Source organism: Colius striatus, chromosome 14, assembly GCF_028858725.1.
Source record: "Colius striatus isolate bColStr4 chromosome 14, bColStr4.1.hap1, whole genome shotgun sequence".
In the NCBI taxonomy this organism is placed as follows: domain Eukaryota; kingdom Metazoa; phylum Chordata; class Aves; order Coliiformes; family Coliidae; genus Colius; species Colius striatus.
The window spans coordinates 9489828-9513138 of NC_084772.1; the positions used below are offsets into that span (position 1 = coordinate 9489828).

The window sequence follows — 23311 nt, forward strand, 5'->3', positions numbered from 1 at the left end:
AGAACTTCTATCTGTGCATTTTCTACAGCCACATCATTTGCAGAAATCACTGGTGTTGTGTCATCATCACAACAATCAGTCCTGCAAGCACAATTCTATAGTCTTCCTGAAATCCATGTAGGGATAAGCCCATGCAGCATCTCCTGTGGTCATGACTAATTTCTTGGAAGCTGGAGAAGTCTTTTATACACATTATGCAAATTGTGTCTTGGGATAAATACAGTTCAAATAGCAGTGAAACATGTTGTTTTGGGATATAAAAGTTAATAGAAGATAGATACCATGTAATTTTATGAAATGCTTACAAATTAGTAGATTCTCTAGAAAATATTCTTGAAGTCCCCTGAAATCATAAATTGCAATTTTAATATCTGCTTTCTTAAAGAACATGGAAGAATTAACAGTGCACTTGAACTGCACTGGTTTCCCAAGATTACAATTTTAAGAAAGCACATAAATGTATGATGTGGTTTTGTATGTTCTGAGTTGTTGTGGTTAGTGATTCTAGGATTTGTGTGAATCGGAACTGCAGAAAATTGCCTATAATTTTGATGCATTACTGATGTTTTTCCTGTCCACTTTCTCTCATCAGTGTTGCTAGTAACAATCCTTGTAGTGGAAGGGATTGCTGTTGCACAGAAGACACAAGGTACAATTTCAGTTTTATGATTTTCTTTTAAAAAAAAGTAACATGGATATTGATATTGCTTAATTACAATTAAGCATTAGTATTAGTATTTGTGTTCAGAAATTAATGGCTCTTGAATTGCCAATATGAATTCCAGTATTTTCCATTTTCCCCCTACCTACTGCATTCTTTTCCATTTGAACAAAGCCATCCAGTCACAAAGACCATAGAAGTTAACTTACTCAGTTAAAATAGTCTGGTTTTAGACCTTAGAGGTGGGAAAAAAAGACACCATGGAAGTTCATGTTTTCTTTATCTAACAATGAGCTTTTCAAATAGTCCACCCACAAACATTTTTTTAAGCCTGCTGATTGAGAAGGGCATCAGTTTTGCAAACCTTATTTTCTCATATGTGGGATTAACCCACACTCAGGAGAGAAGATTTCCTTGAACTAACACCTACAGAATTTCCTTGAACAATTTCAGCAGGAGAGACTTAAGTTTTCACCCCCATAAATCAAAAAGCTGCCAAGATTACATCACCAGTGGAAGGTGATGTAATTTGCTAGAGACATCTAAGACCTCTATCAGCATGGGCTCCCTCTCAAAGGTCTACAAAGAATAACTGTATAAATATAAATAACATTATGAAAGGACCCTAGGAGATGTAGTGAAAAATCTCACTGAAACCACAAATCTTATGTCTTATTCTCTGCACTTCTGCTGATACCAAGGAGAAAGGCCAAAGGAGGTTGGGGCATCACTTTTTTTCTGTTGTATCTAGTGACAGGACAAAGGGTAATGGAAAAAAGCTGGAACACAAAAAGTTCCATTTAAACATAAGGAGAAATTATTTCAGTGTTGAGGTGAGGGAGCCCTGGCACAGGCTGCCCAGGGAGGGTGTGGAGGCTCCTTTTCTGGAGGTTTTCAAAACCCACTTGGACATGTTCCTGTGTGACTTGATCTAGGTGGACCTGCTTTGGCAGAGGAGTTGGACTAGGTGATCTCTAAAGGTCCCTTCCAGCCCCTACCATTCTATGATTCTGTGATACTACAGAAGAATGTCAGAGAGATCATAGTATTCCCAACTCCTTTCTCCTTGGATAAGGAAATCTGAACTAACAAAGCTCCTGTGAATGGTCCATCATGGTGCACTAGCTTGGTAAACTGCATCACCTCAGTCAAGGATCATAGTTCCCTGTAGATCCAGAAAAGGAGCTTTTTTCTTAAATGAGACCCTTGGCTACCAGTGCAATCTACCTATTGGTAGCAATTTTATTAACCATCATTGCTGTATTTAGTGTATTTACATATTATAATTAAATCTTGTAAGCATTCGGTATTCTAATAAATTATTGTAAATAGATATTCAGCCTGAGGGACATGTACTTCAGTATACTCTGAAATTTGGCAAAAATACTAAAAGCTAACAAACATTTTGGATTAATTTGCATAGAAATGAAGAAAATGTAAGCTATGAAATAACGCTGCTGTATTGGCAGCCACTGGGACTGTTAACTTAGAAAAGCATCAAAAAATCTAAAAAAAATCCTTCTCTTCCCTTTCCAAGAAATACTGGACACATTTGATATTCAAAAACTCTGATCCCTTTAGGAAATATCCCTTCACTAAATTAAACAGAAGATTTTCTTAGCTAGATATTATCAAGTGATATAGAAGAGGGTTTTCAAACAAAATTAATTACTTGCTTTTTTATAGGATATACATTATGTCACTGTTTTACTTTGGCAAAATCAGTTTTGAATGCTTGCAGAAGAAATTTATTTGATCACTTTTTTTTCTTAAGGTGGGCAGAATATCGGAGTGAATCGCATTCCTCCTACCCAGTGTGACAACTGGGTACGGACAAGTAATGGAGGACATTTTGCTTCACCAAACTACCCTAACATGTACCCACCAAATCAAGAGTGCATCTATATCTTAGAAGGTACCTCCTGTGTTTCTGTTTCATTGTGGTGTATCTTACTGTTAAATTTATCTTGAACTGGTAAAACTCATTTTACTGTAGTGTCTAGTACTGTATAACCATAGTGGAAATAGAATCAATTCTGCAGTCATTTCAACAATCGACAAGATGCTAAATTTGCTCTCTGAAATGTTAACAAATTAATAGAAAATGCAAGCATTCGGGAATTAGCTATATGGAATAAGACACACCCTCACAGCCAGAAAAAGCAGCATCAGATCTACCATAATCTATGAAGGCATAGAATTATTAAGAGAAAAATTATTGCTCATTATCTTAATATCACATCCAATATTGCAGCTGAAAAAATGCAAAAGATAGTTGAGGACTATCTTCAGCATTTACCAGACCATACTTTGTTAGTCTATCTCGGTAGCAGAAAACCTTTATGCTGTCCTTCATTAATAAGAAAAGATACATATGACTGCCATAGCACTGTACTGAAATTATGGAGATTTCTTAGCACTGCTGAGGTCACTATTAAAATAATGTGATGAGGACAAAAGATTTCATTAACTAGAATAAAACCACATTCCAATGAGAAAATCTTGGATAAAGGCTGCAAGACCTGGGACACACTAATTATTTTTTCCTCTTATTAGAACGCACCCAAAACTCACTGAAGTCAGCTAAAAATTTTAGTCAGCTTAATCATCAGATTCATATCAATTAATTGAAATATTTCAAGTACCATGTTTGAGTGAGTTTGTTCATACAGTACTGGTTCACAGACACCTTCAATTTCGCTTGTATGCTTGCACATCTGAAATTTTGCATCTTCCCTGCCAGTGAGGCACAGGAAAGCAGATACCCTGTCCAGCTTCAGAGTTCTTTCAGGTCCATGGCTGGATCTCGCTGGATCTCCCTTGTACGAGGCAGTTTCTGTGGGGCACAGGATACATTTCGACGCCTCTGTAGTCACAGTCTTTATACAGAAACATTTGAGTACCTGAGTGAAACCAAGTTCCTCCACAATTTCTAGCTGATATGGTCCTTCCTGCAGACCACTGCCAATATGTGCAAACAGCAACCAATGTTTTTAAATGACGTGTAAGTGTAAGATCTAAACAGAGTGTTAAGAGATGTACAAGTAAATGCTTTCTGCACTGAGAAGAAAGAAATAGCATGTGATCATTCCAGTCACCAACTAGTATGTGAAAGTTCATAGCTCAATAGATGACACAAACAAGAAGCACTGAAGCTATTCCTACGATACAAAATGGTGGTTTGAAACTACCGCTGTGAGAGTTCGATCACCAAGTAGTCACAGCTGCATCTCACCAGGATTTAGCAGTCTGATCCTAATCCTGTTAGGCTATCACTGGTTTAGACTGAATGTCATCTCTAGTCACCTGCATATTAATAATATATATGAAGCATTTACACTTTTCTTCAGTATACTGATAAAAGATGTCTCCTGCCAAAGGATATCCAAATTTGGGCTTAATTGGGCTTAGAAAATACACCAGTGAGTACTTCTTCGTATCTTTTTCTTTTCCATTCTTTTCTGTATCCCTCAATGTTTTGTCCATTTTTTTGTACTTGGCTTTTCCAGAACACAGGTTTTAATTTATATCTTAATATTAAACCTTGTTTGAATACCTTTGCATACATATGAATATTTATTACATGGGCTGCAATAAATTTATGTTATTTCTAAATTTTCAACAATAAAGATCAACAAGCAAAACAAATTCTATCAAATCCTATGAAAAAGTGTCTTGTAAACAATCATTTTTAAATCTTTTATTACAGCATATCTAGGTTTTTGTGGCAGACTGCAGATGTATTTTGGGAAGTTTCCATTCTCTCTTTAATCTTTCTGATTTGGAGGCCTGTCTATTATTTCATGTCTTCATGTGTTTTTTATATAGATCTCCATTTAATCTTCTGCTCTATTTTTTATGTCTAGCTGCCCCACGACAAAGAATTGAATTGACCTTTGATGAACCTTATTACATAGAACCCTCATTTGAATGTCGGTTTGATCATTTGGAGGTTCGAGATGGACCTTTTGGTTTCTCCCCTCTCATTAATCGTTACTGTGGTCTGAAAAGTCCTGCACTAATTAGATCAACAGGGAGATTTATGTGGATCAAATTTACTTCTGATGAGGAACTGGAAGGAAAGGGATTCCAAGCAAAGTACTCATTTATACCAGGTAAAGTTGCCTAAAGTTCTAAACAATTTGATGACCATCTCCTCCCATTGAATCCTATGCATGTGCTTATGCTGGCAGTCTAGACCTGTATTTCATCCTAAGTGCTTCTGAAGTCAAAGTGACAATGTGATAGTTTCAGTCTCAGTCCTGCTAATCTTTCATCACTCTTGACTAAAACCCCTTTGGAAAATTGACTGAAGGAGATTACAGGTCTCTAGTTTGCTAGTGAAGAAGTCAGTTCATCTTGTTCATTCTGAAGGTTTTAGCAACTTTCTTTTGTACTTGTATACCAGTTTCACCTGTGGTAGGAATGGAAAGAGCATTCATGCAGACAAATAGCTAGCATTTTCAACAGCCTATCTTCTAGGAATATAAGACACCTGAAGCAAATCTGCAATAGTACTTCCAGACAGATGCAAAACATATTAAATATCCATTCTGAAAAGCCAGAGGAAATATCTGTACAGTCCAAGCATCAGCTCACAGTATAACTAGATTCCCTCAAACCACAGGCTCAGGCAACAGAATTGGTTTTTGCTCAAAGTGCTGTGTAGTTTACAGGTCATGAAGGAGAGGATATTATGCTGATGGTGTCTTTAGACAAACAAAAAGTACATCTGCTCCATGGGGCCACTTAAAACTGGCAGGGTATTCTTTTTACAAGAAAATTTGACCTGATGTCCTTGTGCAATGCTTGACTGCTGTACTTCATAGATAAAGTACGTGTAGTTATCAGCATTTTATTGTCCTTTAGGTCAAAAGACAATATAAAATGTCAGCTCTACTACTGCTATAAATGCATACACAAGCATAACTTTTTAATGTCATCTTTATCCCTACAGCACATGAAACCACTATACATTATTACATATACTGCTTATACCACTGTATACCTTGCGAGGGATTTAGACTTGGAAATTCCTCAGATTAACACAGTGACCAGTCCACTGGGAATAACAAACTGAAATGTTTTCATAGGGACAATACTTACACATTTTGTGAGGCCTATTTCCAAAAACATTTCATTAACAGGCTGGAACTTTAAACATACATTTAAACTCTATATTATTTTCACAATAACTTGCAGCAACTGAAGGGCTAATATTTTTCTTTCCTCTGCATTTACATGAACTATGGTAAAATATTTTGGGATTGTGAAAATGGAAGGAGAAATGCATATACACCCCTACTTCACCCCCACTTCACTTAAAGAAAAAGTCAGTTCCATAGAAGGTTGAAAATCTCACAGCATTTTGCATATAGTGAGCATAGACTTCACTATAGGTTACTAAAACAGAGGAGGGCACAGGCAACATTTTCTCTGTAAACTGTACCAAGTCATAAGTTCAGGCATTTTAGGGGAAGTGATAAACTCCCTATACAGAAAAACATCTAGAGGATCACAGAAAGAAAAATTATGGATTTTCATTTGTAAAAGACTTTTGTATGAGTCAGACATGCACTTCTGCATGAACTAGTGCTTTCTTTGCAAAAAGTAACATTTCACACACAGGAACCAGGCTGTTCACAATGATGTCCAATGATAGGACAAGGGGCAACAGGTACAAGCTGGAACGTAAGAGGTTCAAAGAAACGTAAGGAAAAACTTCTTCACTGTGAGGGTGACAGAGCACAAGAACAGGCTGCCTAGGTGGGTTGTGGAGTCTCCTGTGGAGACATTCAAGACCCACCTGAACAAATTGCTGTGTGACCTACTCTAGGTGGTCCTGCTTTGGCAGGGGAGTTGGACTAGATGATCCCTTCCAACCCTTAAGATTCTGTGATTCTGTGAATCACACAATCATAGTGTGAGTCTGTGGTGATTTTCTATGTCACAGCTGTGAATGGGTGCAAGTTTCTATGCTGATTTGTGTGGAAACACTAACGTAATCAAGGAAATGTAAGCCTTGGACATCCCAGCCCATTACAGACCAATTTTTAGGCAAGCCCTAGTCCCAGTAAAGTCAAATAACATCAGTTACCATTTTGAAAAAGTATACTCTTACTTCACTGCTAGTATGCACACAGTATAATACTACAGTATATTCTACAGATACATATTCTCCTTTAGGTCAATACACATTACCTACACATCGCATTTAGATGAGCGGAGATCAAAGTGAAACTCTGTGTTCATAAACAATGTTTAGAACTGTGCTAACTGACCTAATAGAAGAGGCATGGGTACCCAAGGGAAAAGTATCTTTAGTACTGATCTGTCCTTCTTTATATTCTTTATTAGTAGCAATTAGCAGTTTCAAAGTCTTGACGTATTCTAATAAACTACTCCAGTTCAAATTGCTCAGAACTAGACAGACAGCAACGTGATAAAGATGATGCACACAGAAAGATGGCCTGCACTCCTACAGAGCTCCAGTGACTGCAGTGAAAACTGTCATGGTTAAATTCAGAATGGAATGTAGGAACAAAATACTGAATAGTAATTTTTGGTATTATGCTGGAAATCTGAGCTATCACTATAGAATTACCTTATACAGATAAAGTCAATCTTTGTAGAATAATGTTATAATCTTAAAAAATATATCTTTATACCCTTCAATTGATTCAGTAAACTTTCTGACAATTTTTATTGTGACTTGATAAGACATGGACATAATCTTCAGATTATACTGAGCCTTGAAGTGATTCTCAAGCATTGATAGCCCTTGTGATTCATGACTTCTTTCTATTACAGATCCTGACTTCACTTACCTAGGAGGTATTTTAAATCCCATCCCAGGTCTAGTATTACAGTAACAATTTCTTTATACATGAAATTCTAAATTAATATCGTATTGTATTTGACAGCAAGGTATATCTTCTCCCTAGACTGCCAGTTCGAGCTCTCAGGAGCTGATGGAATAGTACGTTCCAGTCAAGTAGAACAAGAAGGAAAGACAAAACCAGGACAAGCAGTTGACTGCATATGGACAATTAAAGCTACTCCAAATGCTAAGGTGGGTTTCATTCATATAATTCAGAATATAATGGGTTTCCAAGTCATTGGTAACAGTTCATAGTCACTAGCTGAGATTTGCATCATGTCTCACTCACTGAAATTAATGGCTTAGGAAATCCAGATAAAGGATTGTTTCTGTAATTCAGCTTACACAGCAAGTCCACAGTGTTGTCTTCCTATTATTTGAAACTTAAATTATGAAATAACTGTGAAAGCTCTTTAACCAACAATTTTCAAGGGTGTTTGACTTGGACATGGTTTTATTGGAAGACTGCAGGCAAAAAATGCTGGCAAACAGCACTGATAAATTGCACTAAATCTTGCTGCCATGGTTTAGAATTTTACCTCCAGTTGTTCTTTTGGAAAATTTGGTTCTGTTCAAAGTCAACAGAACACATACCTGTTCCTCCCCAGTGTAATTCACAATCCACTCACTTAAAACTCACTTTCATCAGCAATACGAGCTAAAATTAAAGGCTTTCTGAGGAAACTGTTGAGCAATTGCCACTCTTTCTCTTTTGACTTAGCTATAGGATCACACCTTCTTAAAAGTGGCACAATAAAATTTGCTAGAGCTTTGCTGCCCAAGCTCTAGAGGGGCATATTAGCTGCTTGAGCCAAAATCAGCATTAGCTACCGAAGTACCTGGTACTTATGATTGTGCCTGCAGAACTAGACACTGCTTACAAAAACATCACTCTCTTATGCTCATCAAAAACAACTTGGGCTTTACTGCTGAGCAGAGAGGAAAAAATCTTATTTGTAATTCCAAAATAAAATAGCTATAGCCTGTTAAAAAAAAAAAACCAAAACTGACAGTTGTTTAAGAATCATATACTTGTTAATTACTTATGAGTTGTGCTGAAGAATAGGTTTTCCTCCATATAGAATATACATCTGTAGTTTTGTATCTGTATGTGTATTAAAGCACATACCACTGCTTGCATGCACATAAAAATTAAAAAATCTTCTTTAGCAGTAGCTATCAAGATGACAAACCTACTCAGTGCCTTCTTGCACACTCCTAATAGGCAAATAACCATCCCTATTCACCACATTCCAAATTAGTTCTAAACCAGCAACCTAAAAGTCTGTAACAAGAAGACAATACAAGAAAGAAACTAAAACTCTATTAATATATTTGAGCCTTTGAGGAAGTGACTCAAGTCCCAAGAGCCCTATACTAGTACAAGTAATAGTAGCAGTTCTTCCAGAAACAATAATAAAACCATTTTCTCACTACATTGCCATTGAGTGCACCTGGTCTTATGCTTAGGTATTTTAATAAATTACTGAGCATTGCCAGAAGGTAGAGTTATATTTGGGTCAGTTCTGAGATTAGATCATCATCCTAAATTACTGAGTTAAAAAATTACAGAAAAATAATTCTTTGTATTCTGACAGTGGTTTCTCAAGCTTCAATTCTGGCAGAATTATGATGATAAAATCCATTAGATCTGATGTGGTGCAGTCTCTTGAGAAAAATAAGACTGGGCATTTTAAATGTCTTCAATTTGAGTTTGTAATAAAAATAAATTATTAAAAGTGACACAACTGCAGCAATAAAAGGACTTTTAAAATCTATGTAACAGATATTTAATAGATTGCATCCAGATTTCAGGAAATTACTGGAATAATCAATGTAATCTAAGAGTGAGGACTTTTTATATTTGCTTCCATAACATGCTAATCAGGAGCTTTTCCTGAGCTTAACTCTTTTAATGGAATTATTCCTTTGTTGTCATACACAGAGTAGCTCTACTAAAAGTGTGCTAATTTATTTTTAGCTTACATTGTAATTTCACAGTAGATATATAAAGTCAACCATTAAATAAATTAAATTACCATCTCTCAGTCCTAATATTAGCACTTACAGCTCACACTCATGTTTGTGAGGTAAGACATCAATGGGAGACAGGTTCTCAATGTAGCTGAGAATTTCTGGTAGTAAACCTGACAAAGATAGCAGCAAAAAAAAAAAAAAAAAAAAAAACAAAAGAAAACAAATGAAGTAAAACAAACAAACAAAAAAACCCTCAAAAAGCTGAAAATACCAAAATGGTGACATGAAGCATGAGATACTATTTCAGTGTTGAGGTGAGGGAGCCCTGGCACAGGCTGCCCAGGGAGGGTGTGGAGTCTCTTTCTCTGAAGGTTTTCAAAACCCACCTGGACACGTTCCTGTGTGACTTGATCTAGGTGGAGCTGTTTTTAGAAGAGGAGTTGGCTTAGATGATCTCTAAAGGTCCCTTCCAACCCCTATCATTCTGTGATTCTATTACATTACAGTGCAGGCTGCATCTTTTCACAGAATATGCAAGGGGAGATGGCGCTGGCCACCTGCCCCTGGAAAACACTGGAAAGGAAAACCAGGATGTACAAGTGTCCCCAGTCTTTTACTGTGCTGTTTTACCATGTTTTCAACAGAGCCTCTTAAGTGTATGTGGCAGGTATCTTTTTTTTTTCTACACAAAGGTTGTTGTTTTTGTCTTATTGAATTCTTTAAAATTCAGTTTTAAAAGGCTTTGACACTAGCTGAGGTTAAAAGCAAGATATGGCAAAAGGGCAGAAAAATAGGTAATAGCAGTAGAAAGCATTGTATTAATCTATTCTGTCTTTTTGTTTCACAAACTAAACAAGAGTTTGAGATTCTTGTCATTAGGCAGATGCATGAAAAACCACATCGTGCAAAAGGTCTTTAGTATCCATAGTATTAGCTGGAGAGGTAATTGTAAACTGTACTCAAAACAGTCTAGACCCACGGTTATCTGAGGAACACGCGTAAGACCTCATGGATGGAGGAGGAGCACCTCTTCTCTGACAGAGCAGGACACTATAGCCTCCACATGGATAGATTTCTTCTCTGGCAAAATAATGGCTGGCTGAGGAATTCTTAAAGTTTAAAGATGGACTTTGCAGCATGATTAAATGACTTAGTTACGTATCTCATCAACTCCCACTAGAATTTTGATAATTCCAGTCAACCAAGAGATGTAAAAGCCTTATGATCTTTTCATATACTTCTAACTGAATTACAGTCTTGCACAAATTTTCTGCTCCAGGAAAATAAATTATTTGCTTACTCTTTAAGTGCCACCTCAGTCTTCTAATTTTCTTGCTGCAGATGTTGTAACAGCAACACTAACTTCTCTTGGATTAGATATCTGCACTTGGATGAATTAAGATTGGCTTAAACTTATTACCTTTTCCTAGGCAGCTAGCTTACTTTTCTCCTGGTTCAATTTTTATTCAAATTACTCTTGACCTCATGTTTTATGTCTTCCATAACACTGCTATGGTTCAGTAATTAGCTTTAACTCTTGAGCAACAAATTTTAATATCCTTATTTTACTTCAGAGCTTTTCTGGCTAGACTCACTCTTTTGTATTTTAAACATTGTTTTCATTAATTAAAAAAGAAAGAGAACACTCAAAATACCGTTACAATTCTTTCAGCACATTTATGCCTTTCTTGTATCTCTCCTGGAGTAACAGATTGCACATTTAGCAGAGCTGCTTAGGGCTTTCTTCAGCAAGTGTATTGCTTTTTATTTTTTTCCAAGAGGAGCAGAAATATATCAGAGTAAATATTGAGTAAATATTGTTTTGGAAAGGGAGGAGACATGAAGCAGATACTTAAGGTGAATTTCAAGTAATAGTACACATTGACATTTAATGACAAAATGAAAGTTTAAATGTTGCAAGTTGGGAGTTGTGCATATGTGTAACATCTGATTCAAAATTTGCTAAGACAGACAAATGTGTTCTCTGTATTACTTTCCCTTGAGATATTAATTTCTCTTTTCTAACAGATTTATTTGCGATTCCTCGACTATCAAATGGAGCATTCAAACGAGTGCAAAAGAAACTTTGTTGCTGTATATGATGGAAGTAGTTCTATTGAAAACCTGAAGGCAAAGTTTTGCAGCACTGTAGCAAACGATGTCATGCTGCAGACTGGGACAGGTGTGATACGAATGTGGGCAGATGAAGGCAGTAGACTAAGCAGATTCAGAATGCTGTTCACTTCATTTGTGGATCGTAAGTAGACTTTAAAGTGCCTATTCTCCTGGTATCAGGGTACCTCAGGTACTTTATGAAAAGCATCAACTGTATGTTACATAGCAGGAACATACAAGGAAGGTTGTTTCTGTTTCCGTCACACACTAGCAGGAAATAAAAAACTTGCTTTCTTACAATTATACACACGATTCCTGAAGAAAGCCTTTCCTCCACTCTCAAAAGGCTTATTTTTCATTTGAATTCAATAATAGCCCTAGGCTATGTCCTTCTCACAAAGAGTTCTACAAATGAGCACCGACTTACCTAAAAAAGACAGCAACTCAACTGAAGTGTGCTGTCCCACTAGCCCCCAGTCTTGCAGTTCCTTGCCAGACACCACAACAGCCTCATCTCAAACCCACACTGGATGTTCAGAGTCCGGAAAATCCTTGTGACTCTGCAGAGGCTGGATCTTCTTATCCACAACTCTACCTTCAGTATACCTATTGCAGCTACACCTAAGCTGCTGCCTCCTTCTCAGTTCCATGAGGATTTAAAGGATCCTATGCATGCTCCCTTAGCAGAGCCAAATTGTGTTGCGCAACCATGGATTAGCAATTAAATTCAAATGTATTTAAGAAGGCTAGAGCAAAAGCAGAGCTGTAAATGCAGTCTGGTTTTCTGTTTGGATTCCACAGCCTGGGTTAGAGAAAGTCTTTATTTTCATTGTAAGTGAAGATGTTTCTTGAAAGCTTGCTCTTTGTGAGATTTTCTTTGAAGTACTTTCTCTCTGAACTTGATGGAGTTTTGTTGCCTCACATGTTTACAAAGGATGACATTGTCCAGATTGCAGAACCTGAGAATAAGTGGCATCTTCAGCACTGAAGTAGACTAAGTTTAGAACTGCAAAGCAGATCTGAGGTACATGGGGAGAGGTGAATAAAACATATCTGCCACTTCAGGAAAGCAGATGTGTGCTTGAGCTAAAGGTTATCATAAAGTTCTGCTTGAAGAATAAGTAGCATATACTTGCTGTCAAATAACATTTTTTGATAGAACTAACATATCTGTAGCCAGTCCTGAAAGGGATCCTGGTCACCACTGTGTAAAAACGTTTGAGTTACAGGTAACAAGTACATTTTATATTCTGTTACATATAACAGTGCACTTCAACACAGGAGAAAAGTTACTTTCTGGAAAACAATACTTCTAAAGTAACAGAGACTTCCAAGAGGAAATAGCTTATTGCTTATTTTGTGTATATAGTAGTTATAAATAATTTCATGTTTCAAACTAGTCTATTGTTTAACCTACAATAGGCACTGAATAAAGTTTAGATACTGTGAATTTCAGTAAAACCAGTTTTAAGCACAACTTGCAAAATGAAAAACTACTTTTCCAGTTGCTTTATTTCAGTACAACTATTAATATTAATGATAGTCCAAATTATTCTGTCTTTCAATCTAGAAACTGCTAGAAATTTTGACAGGGAAAGGATCTATTTCTAGTATAATTATTGAAGTAGAGGGGGTTTTTTTGTTGTTGAGTTTGTGGTTTTTCATGGGGGCTTTTTTTGTGGGGATTTTTTAAGTGCAAGAAGTTGAAATAATAACTGCTCCTAAAGCTTTCCAAAAAACTTTCCAAACTTACGATTTTAAAGCAAATCAAAAGTTGTTTGCAGAAGAAAATCTGAAAACATATGTGGCTATTTGTATTTATCTTTTAACTACAGATACTGTTTTTTCTTGGACAGGGTAATTTAAAAGAATGTGTCTGAAAAATGTTTCATGTATTTTTAAATACTCTCATGAAAAGCAATTCTTGTAACTGAAAAAAGTGAATCTATGCTTTTCAGATCATTATCGTATTTTCAGATCATTTAAGCTATTGTTTTCTTCTGCCTTCTTTATGATTTATAATAATACAAAGCCAACCATGAAAACAATCAATATTTCTGAAAATATTTATATAAATGAATTCATTGTGACAGTTACCTAACACACACCTAGTGCTGCTTGTAGATTTGACTAAGTCAGGTAACAGCAATGTTAAAAATCAATGTATGTGATTTCTGGCTTGATTCAATACATGAATAATGCTAGACACAAAGAACACTGTGGACATCATATTAGCCTATCCAAAAAATACAGAAAGAGGAAAAAATTATCCTGTTCAGGGAAATTAAAAAGGGAAATTCATAAGGAAATCCTTATTTATATTATACAATATCCTGAAAATAATTATTACTATTTTTAATATATTTTTCTTATGTCAAGGAGCTATAACAGTCATGGAAAAATAAATCTTTAGGGCATCTAGTTAAATTATTTCTTTATATTTCTAAGTATATATAGACAGGTAGATAAAAAGCTAAACCATGCTCTTTAAATCCCTGCAGTAGCTCTATAGGAGGATGTAAGAGCTTTGATTCACAAACAGGAATTACTTAGATGCCTCTAGTTAGAGAAATCTCTTGCAATTATTGAAACAGTCCTCCACAAGCTGAAATCTGATTTGCCTTAAGATATTAATGGGCTCTAAAATGCAGATGTTCAGGAACTGCTTCACAACATCTACACAGCAGATGCACAGCAGATTGAATAAATACATAATTGATGGTGAGCATGCGATTTTGAAGTATTAAGTTTGTAAAGACAAGTATTAAAGTCTTTTTCCTTTATCTGTGTTGTGTGACTGTCTCTGCTACCCATGTATTATATTAATAGCATGTATTATAGCATAGTATCATTGCTCAAAAGCACTAATATCTATTTGTAGCATTGATAATACACCTCAGAGCAACCAGATGAAGAGAGAGTAAATAATCTACTAATTAGTGATCTGAAAGAGAAGTGATTGTCTTTGAAACAGAGACAAAGTATTGAGTAGGCATGTTAAAAAAATAGCAGGAATTTACTATTTTTATTGCAATGTATCAGTTACTGAAAACTCCTAATGTTTTCTTTCTCTTCTCTCCTGCAGCTCCCTGCTCAGGCAACACTTACTTCTGCCATAGCAACATGTGCATCAATAATTCTTTAGTCTGCAATGGCATTCAAAACTGTGCATACCCTTGGGATGAAAATCACTGCAGAGGTGAATATGGTGCAAAATATAGCCTTTGTGAGCTAGGCTGGTCAGTTTGCCTTTCAAGAAAGTCATGAAATGTCTTTTTCTTGGAAATATGCTGAAGACAGCTATTCTGCTAATCTCAGGAAGGTGTTCCAATTTTTTTATTTAAACTCAGGAGACATGTAAGCATCCTGAATATTGATCTTACTGCTTTATAATTAAATTTCTTCCTCTTCAGCATATACTCTGTATTTTAAAAGGGTGTCAGCTTAATAGGAAATAGAATTTCATATTTGCTGGGCTGCATCCTATCAATTTCTAAACTTCAAATGAATTAAGGATCATAGGGACAGATAATACCTTTTAGAGAAAAAATAGAGAGCTGGAAAAAAACAGATAAGCCATCAAGCACAAAAAGCCTTTCTCAGGGCTGAAATAGAAGCAACAATTGTCAAACACAAATACAATTTAAAAACATTTGGTTACAGTTGTTAATCACAGACTATCTCAGAGTAAATGCAACTACTGCAAGAAAGGGTGGAAGGAAGTGGGAAGAGTTAGGAAGCAAGAAGTCATTGCTTACAGAAAACAGACACATGTAAATCACTGCTTCTAGAACAAAGGGCAGAGTATTGTTTAAACCATCACAACTACACTAAAGACTTGTTTCAATATCAGATTTTATGGGAAAAATTCTCATGATTTGAGGAAACTGTTATTCTGCTAAAGCACAAATATATTCACCCATGCTTCAACAATAACTGAATTTTCAGACTTGGAAGAAAACCAGTACAGGTCAACATCTTTTCTTGATAAAATAAAATAATATAACAGTAAACTTGAGTGTTTTTTCTGATGCATAGAAAGGCATAAAATCTGAACACAAAACTCAGGTAAAATTTAAATATGTACCCTTTTTCAAAGAGAAATTGACCCTGCAGGAAGAGTAAAAACTCTCTACAGAAAATCTTGAAATAAAATGGCTTTTCGACACACAAATCCTGATTAAATTTTTAGGAAAATATTTTTTAAACTACTTTGAAAAATGTATTTTGGGCAAACAAACAAACAAAAAAATCACAATAGTAATAAGTACTCTAATGCAAGGTATATTCTGGAACCTTCCAGTTTACAAAACTGGTCCATAATTCCAATGTTTTCAATGTAAAAGTCAGCTTCCGCTGAACAATCCTTAGCTTCGATAATTTTCAACGTTTCCATGTGCAGTTTCTAGATGTCTCTCCTATCTTACCAACTGCTTTCTTGAATTTTGCATAGAATGCACACTTCACTCACTGCAGTATGAAAAAAATTAATTAATGAAAACTCTATCTCAATGTGAAGAAAATGTCTTTCCCAAAATTTGTAAATTGCTATATCTGGTGCTGAATATCTTACCATGTTTTATGTTGAATACAACATAAATTCTGCTGTAATACTTGCACAGTAGATAATTAAGAGATAGCTGAAGACTGTTTCAATGTTGGCAGCTAAGGTAGACTGAAAGGAAACTGATGGAACAAAATGAGCAATATTTTGCCTTAAAAAGAACGCTTCTCAATTGTGCTTAATTCCTGCAGGCAGCCAGAGTTCTGATTTAGCCCATATCAATAGCTACCTAAGTCTGAGCACATTGTGGCCTATCTTATGACTAAGCCCCATGACACAAAAATTTACAGAAAAGTCAGTTGTTTGCTGCAGTTTATTTTAGGAGACTGGAGAAGACATCACCTTCTACATAACAACTTTTTTATTAGTAAAAAGTAAGAAACCTGGATGCAGATGAGAGAACTGCCATGACACTGAGATTCATACCTCCCACAAAGTATGGTAACACTAAGATCTAAGCTAGGCAGGAGGAGAGATATCCTCCTTCATATTAAAGGTATAAATGTAGCTGTAATCAGTCTAAGCTTTCAAGCCGAACTGTATTTCAGACATAAGTTCATATTAACCAATTCCTTGGGTGTCTGTTTATTGTATAGATTGTTTCAAATAGCATCTGATGGTATATAGCTCTCTCTATCCATTGTGTATGAAGTAACATAACACACATATGCAGATGCCATGAGCCAGATATATGAAAATAAAATGCACCATTTAGGTTGCTACATTTTCTTCCACATAATCCTAAATGCTTTTCTCCCTCACTGGCAGATGTTGCAAAGTCTCAGTGTGGAATTCTTTTAGTCCTCAAGGACAAGTACATCTACAGATCAGAAATCCAGCTGAAAAATTTCAATCTTCAAATAAGATTTTTAAGTATGGAAAACCATCTTGTACTGATACTGCCATCTCGTGTGTTTTCTTATGAAGTGCTAGCCAAAAGTAGCATGTGATTTAGGTTGATTGATTCCCCTCCCCACATTTTTTTCCACAACTGACTTGATAACTGGACTGTTAACACTGTCATATGTCTATGCAAGAGTTCCTGGTGCTGAAATAGGTATAACAGACTTACACAATAGACACAGTCACTTCATTTGCAAGAAATGTGAGAACAAATAGTACAGTCACTCTTACATCAACACTATAATATTTCTTTTTTAAATAAGAACTATGTAAATTTAAATCTAGGTTTACTTCTACTGACATCTAAGCAAAGCAGCATCTGCAGCTGTATTTAACCTATTTTAAAGTTCATTTAAGACTAATTTAACTCATGGATTTTGAAATAGGAACTGATCAGTACAGGTGAGTCAGCATGCACTGACCACAGAGTTCCACCTGCCACTGAATTGTCATATGGTAGCCACTAATGCAGACAGGGAATTAGATATACTGAGCAAATGCACAGGTCCAGTAGGATAAACCCCATTGACATGGAGGTCTAGTCTCCAGTGCCAGTCACTTCATTAACATGGCACTTTTACAGCAATCACAATACAGGCTGCTTGGATCAAATGCATGATTGAAAGTGAGGAAAAAATCATAAAAGCTTTATCATAATCCTCATTTTTTTCTTTGCAGAAAAGAAAAGAAGTGGGTTATTTGAACAAATCACCAAAACTCATGGAACAATCATTGGCATCACATCAGGGATAGTTTTAGTTCTTCTCATCATTTCAGTTCTAGTACAAGTAAAGCAACCTCGCAAAAAGGTTATGGCTTGCAAGACTGCTTTCAATAAAACTGGTTTCCAGGAAGTATTTGATCCTCCACATTATGAACTGTTTTCACTGAGGGACAAAGAAATTTCTGCAGATTTGGCAGATTTATCAGAAGAACTTGAAAACTATCAGAAAATGAGACGTCCTTCAACAGCTTCCAGATGCATTCATGACCACCACTGTGGCTCCCAGGCCTCTAATATCAAACAAAGCAGGACAAATCTCAGCTCCATGGAACTTCCCTTTCGCAATGATTTTGCGCAGCCTCAGCCAATGAAAACGTTTAACAGCACATTCAAGAAAAGTAGTTACACTTTCAAACAAGCTCATGACTGCCCTGAGCAAGTCATAGAAGACAGGGTGATGGAGGAGATTCCATGTGAAATCTATATCAGAGGAAGAGAAGATACGGCACAAGGTTCATTATCTATTGACTTTTAATTTCCTAGTGAAGGTGGTATCAGTGTATATACAAGATGCTTGTGTACAATGACAGTGTATATATTAAAAATGTACTATATGCAGCGTGTGAGATGCACATGCTTTTAGATTATTACACTTCATTTTAAAAAAAACAAGGCTTCATAACTAATTCTGTGTTAAAAATGGTGGATTTTCTCTCATCTTCCCAAGCTACCTGTGTAGTGGAGGAGTAAGACAAAGACTTTGCATGGAAATGATGAGTTAAGGATATTGGAAGAACAAAAGCCAACAACTACTAATCATTGAACACTGAAAATAACGACTACTATTCTCTTCCTCATATCATTTTCTCTTCTTTAGATGTCTGCTTTTCAAGACGATTTTAATACCTCAGTTACATAAATAAAAGTAGTTAAGTACACCACATGTATGTCAACATAAGCGTCTTACTGTATTTGTCAAATTAAAAGTACAGTTAGTGTTCAGTACCAGTTAAGAATCACATTACAGCCATCTGTTTCATCTTGCCTATCATTTATATTGCCTTCAACTATCAGTTCCTCACTCTATGCTTTATGAGAAATCAGTGAAAACGGTTACTGCCTTTTAAAAATACTGACTTACATTAATTTTAGTACATTTGGAAACGTATAATTTTTGCAGCCTTTGGGTGCAACACAAGTACTCATGATTCTAGATACAGACTTTTCCAACAGTTTTACTTCAATAAGGTTTAAGATTTTAAAAGATTTTAAAAGATTCTGCCGTATATTACAGATCCATATGGCTCACTGATTTCACAGCTCTGTAGTTAGAACACAAGTTTGTTCCTGCATTTTCCAAGTATTTACATAAATAGACTGTGCAGTACATTTGTCTCTTAAAATAGCCTTTTGCTCCTTATTGCAGTCAACCTTCCCTACTGAAATCAGCGATACTTTTAGCTCATGTCCTACTTGCCTGAAGACAATTGCTCAGAGGTCTGTGTGATTACCAGGTATATTAAGATACTGGAAACAAACTGAAATCACAAAGCATCTCTTAATAACCCTTAAAGAACCCTTCTTGTGCCCTTTGTTTCTGCTTGCAAATTTGCACATTTCATACTTGTTTTTAAATGGTGGTTTGGACCTAATTTTAAAAAAATTACAACATTATTTTAAAAATGCTAATTCTCATTGTGGTTTTAAAACTTCTCTAGTTTGATACTCTACCAACTATTTATTAAATTGAGATCTAGCGTCTGTACAGCAGGCTTGTTTCAGTGTCTCTGTTCTCTGAACAACATACAGTGGCTGTTGCATACATCACAGTTGCCAAGAATACTCAATATGACTTCCATGTTAGCCTACATTTCATTCCTTCATTTCTTTGGGTTTATTCTGGTATTTTGTTTACAGGAAACCTTTCACTAAAGGTGACCTACCACCTTGCACTGGGCATATTCTTTATTTACGAATGTGTGTCAAACCATAATGTTGTGCTGAGTGTAGTATCAAAAAAACCCTCCTTAATGTACAACCCTAGCAACTGAAGCTTTTCTTGAAAATAAAAGATGAACAAGAGCTGTAACCACAGATTTTCATTAGAATGACAAAATATTTTTTTTTATAAATGTAAAAAGCTTAGAATTTTAGAAGTTTAAGGAGAAAGAAAAAATAAGGGAATTTAGTGTCTTCAACACTTCCCAACTTCAAAATTAACCTTGATCGATGTCTACAAAAAACTTAAAGATCAGACCGCTAAGGCTGTATCCTGCTGTCAGTTTTTGTGATGGTCCAAGAATGTAATTGAATTTGTAAGAATTAAAATGGGTGTTATTTTAGATGCACTTCATGCAGAAGATAAACGTTAAAAAAAATAGTTCATTTTTATTTTAATTTTTTTTAATATTTAATTGAAACATTTTGTGTCAGTTTTAATTTACTTTTCATTGATTTCATTAATAAATATCTCACCATGACCTAGATGATACAGAATGTTATTTGTGACAGTCTTTTAGTTCCAGAAGCTTTCAACAAGTAGTGTGTAGTTTTACACAGGCCATTTTTATCCACATAACTCTTGTAAGGGCTAGGTTTGCATGATTTAAGTTTTCTTTTTAAGGTATATTTGTCCATGTGATACAAAAAAAAAAAATACTGTGATCCCTATTCTTCCTTATGTTATCTTTGAACATTAAACCTGTAATAATACAAGCAGCAAGCCTGCAAGGCCCAAGTCTATGGAGAATGGAAAAGCTCTGTTAATAATATTCCCACGTGGCCTGAAAAAATATTTGTCTCGTTGTAACTTTCTTATTATATAGCCAGAACAAAGATGTTTTTTGTCTACCCCAGACCATATAGGTGAGCTCTAATTACTAGTCATGTCTTCTACCTGCCAAGCACAGCTCGAGTTTCACTTGCTGCCCCCTTCCTTGCTGTCTAATCTTATTTTTTGGTTTTAGGATAAAGATGAGATGCTCCTGCCTAGTTACCACCTGCTCCCAATTCCCAATATAAAGCAAAAACTTTCCTGGAGGGAGCTTTTCATTGTTTCTGTAGTAGAAGACTCAACCCTTACTGTGGCAACGGCTGTACACCAGAACAGATCTGAGAAAGAAATTCAAAGAAATAATGATTTCTGTGGGCTTTTATAAAGAGTAAGGGAAATAATCAGTGTTTATTTTACCAGAAGCAAGGTGAAATTAACATTGAACCTAAAAATCTGAAAGGAAATTTGTGCCTGGTGTGTTTAAAATAATAACACATCTACACATTGCACTAATGTTGGATTCAGTTACTTAGCTGTGCTTTAAGGAAAGATTGGTAACTATTAAAGTCATAATTCCAGTTCCAGTATAATCAAATTCCCTTCACCACAAAGCAAAAGCTCACTGGGTAGACTGCTCGGTATCACTCACAGTGCAGAAGGCTGACATTTTCAGTAAAATAATCTAGTGTTGCTTTTGCAGTCACAATCCAGTTGGAGCTGATGTTGTGGTCTTTGGTGTCAGTGAAAAACACCTTAACCACCTTTCATCTTCTTGCAATATCTAAGTACTGTTAACCTATTTGCATTGTCACCATCTTAAATCCATAGATTTCTAGCAGCATCCTGGTTTTGCACTCAATTGTACCCACATCTCTGACACCCTCTATTAACATTGAATGCTCATAAGCAAAGATACATTCCCTAGAGACACATTGAAAATGTCAATAGCTTTAACTACTTTTTTGTATTTATACTTCATTTTTACTTTTTATCATAGTAGCTTAAATATCAAACTACTTAACATGAAGAAAGATTTGTTGGGGATAAAAGTTGTACCTACAGCCAAAACAAAAATAAAAGTGACTGAGAATCATGACTCTTGAGAGTTCCATAAGGAGACATCTGCATTTGCAGATATGATGACATTGGTATGGAAAAGGAAGCTTTAACACTATTAAGGACTCTTAAATGTTTCAGTGATCACAGAAATACTAATTTGTACTTAAAATGCATGAGATTCTATTGTCTGTAATAGACAAGATGACCGTCATAGTGCATACAAATTTTAATAGCATATTGTAAGAATCACTGTCTATTTTTACTAAACCAGCATAAAGAAAGGTTAGAAAAAGAACTGTCATTGACTTACACAAAAAAAGGAACTTGTCATGTGAACACTGAATTTTTGACTCATTAAAATACACTTTGTTCTGGTTTTTACTTAGTGTAGACAATTCTGTGAGTTAGCAGCATTTCTCCTGTTAAATGAGGAAAAAAAAACAGCTTGCTTTATTTTCAAATCAATTTAGTCCTTAAATAAGAAGACTCTTATATCAATGATCATAACATTTAAGTTTCCAAACTATTTAAGGATAATCCTTTATCTAGAAGACTACCAAGAGCAAAAGTAATGAAAAAAAGATCTTATCACTTGTACCTGAGAAGCCAAGAGTAAATTACTGCTTGAAATGGAACATTTTACTTCATATGGATTTACTGAAATAAATCTACTGTTTTATTTTCCTGTATGGTCAGTCTCTACATATCTGTTCACAGTAAAACTCAGTCAAATCCATTTACTTCTATATGTCCTTATTTCAAAGTTTATTTATGAGCCCTATGATTGCTCAGAAGGCCTGTAGACTGTTTACCAAAACATGATTCCTAATCTATGTCTGCCTGAAAGACATGATGATTGTACATTATTTGAGATCACACTGTTACTAGTGTATATTAATTATAATGAGAGAAAGGATTTTAAAATCAAAAACGTTTTAAGCTGATTCATGCTGTGAAAATGAGTATTCATAGTGCATATCTCAATCTAACAATATAAAAGCTATCTTTAAGATTTCTGTTCCTGCAGTTTCCAATAACCATCTCCTTATAGCTTAAGTCCCTCCCTATAAATACACAAATAAGTCACATGACAATATGCTCTAATATGTGATTCTTTGTCACCATGGAATTGCAAGTTTATTTTCACATTCAAGTTCCTTTGCTACACTCCATTTTAAAGACCAGCTTAACAAAAATCTGCTTTCCATCTGTTTCATAGATAATACCAACAACAGTCATGTGAATTGTCAACTTGTTCCCTCTTATCTATCTATTGAAGATAATCTACTATATACCAGATAAAACAGCTTAATTTTTATAAGAGCTTATAAGCATTCTTACAGAGCTGGGGTAAGGGAGAAACAAAGTAAGAAATTTGTGTCTTTGTATGTTTTCCATTACCATCACATAATTTATGGTAATAGCTCTTACACTGAAGAAACCCCGTAAAAAATTACATCAAATTCTGGGTTTTGGTGGGTTTTTTTAAACATCATATTATAATAAACCAAAAACAAGTACTTAACACATCTCAAAGCACAAAATCATTTGCCGTTTTTAAATAAAAATCATGCTTTCTAAAGAGTATGAGCTGTCAATGCTACCAATGAACTTGTGATGCACATGATACCATACCATCTTCTCTGAAGAACTAC

General features: G+C 35.4%; 1 protein-coding gene across 1 annotated transcript; it reads left to right on the plus strand.

The window, feature by feature from the left end:
* Positions 1–579: 579 nt before the first annotated feature.
* Positions 580–18423, plus strand: NETO2 (neuropilin and tolloid like 2; the record flags this gene model as incomplete). Its single annotated transcript, XM_010196494.2, has 8 exons — positions 580–649; positions 2436–2576; positions 4528–4776; positions 7472–7516; positions 7606–7733; positions 11547–11775; positions 14719–14832; positions 17779–18423. Coding segments are annotated over 8 exons (1557 nt in total), but the record flags the coding sequence as incomplete, so codon positions are not given.
* Between the last annotated feature and the right edge of the window lie 4888 nt (positions 18424–23311).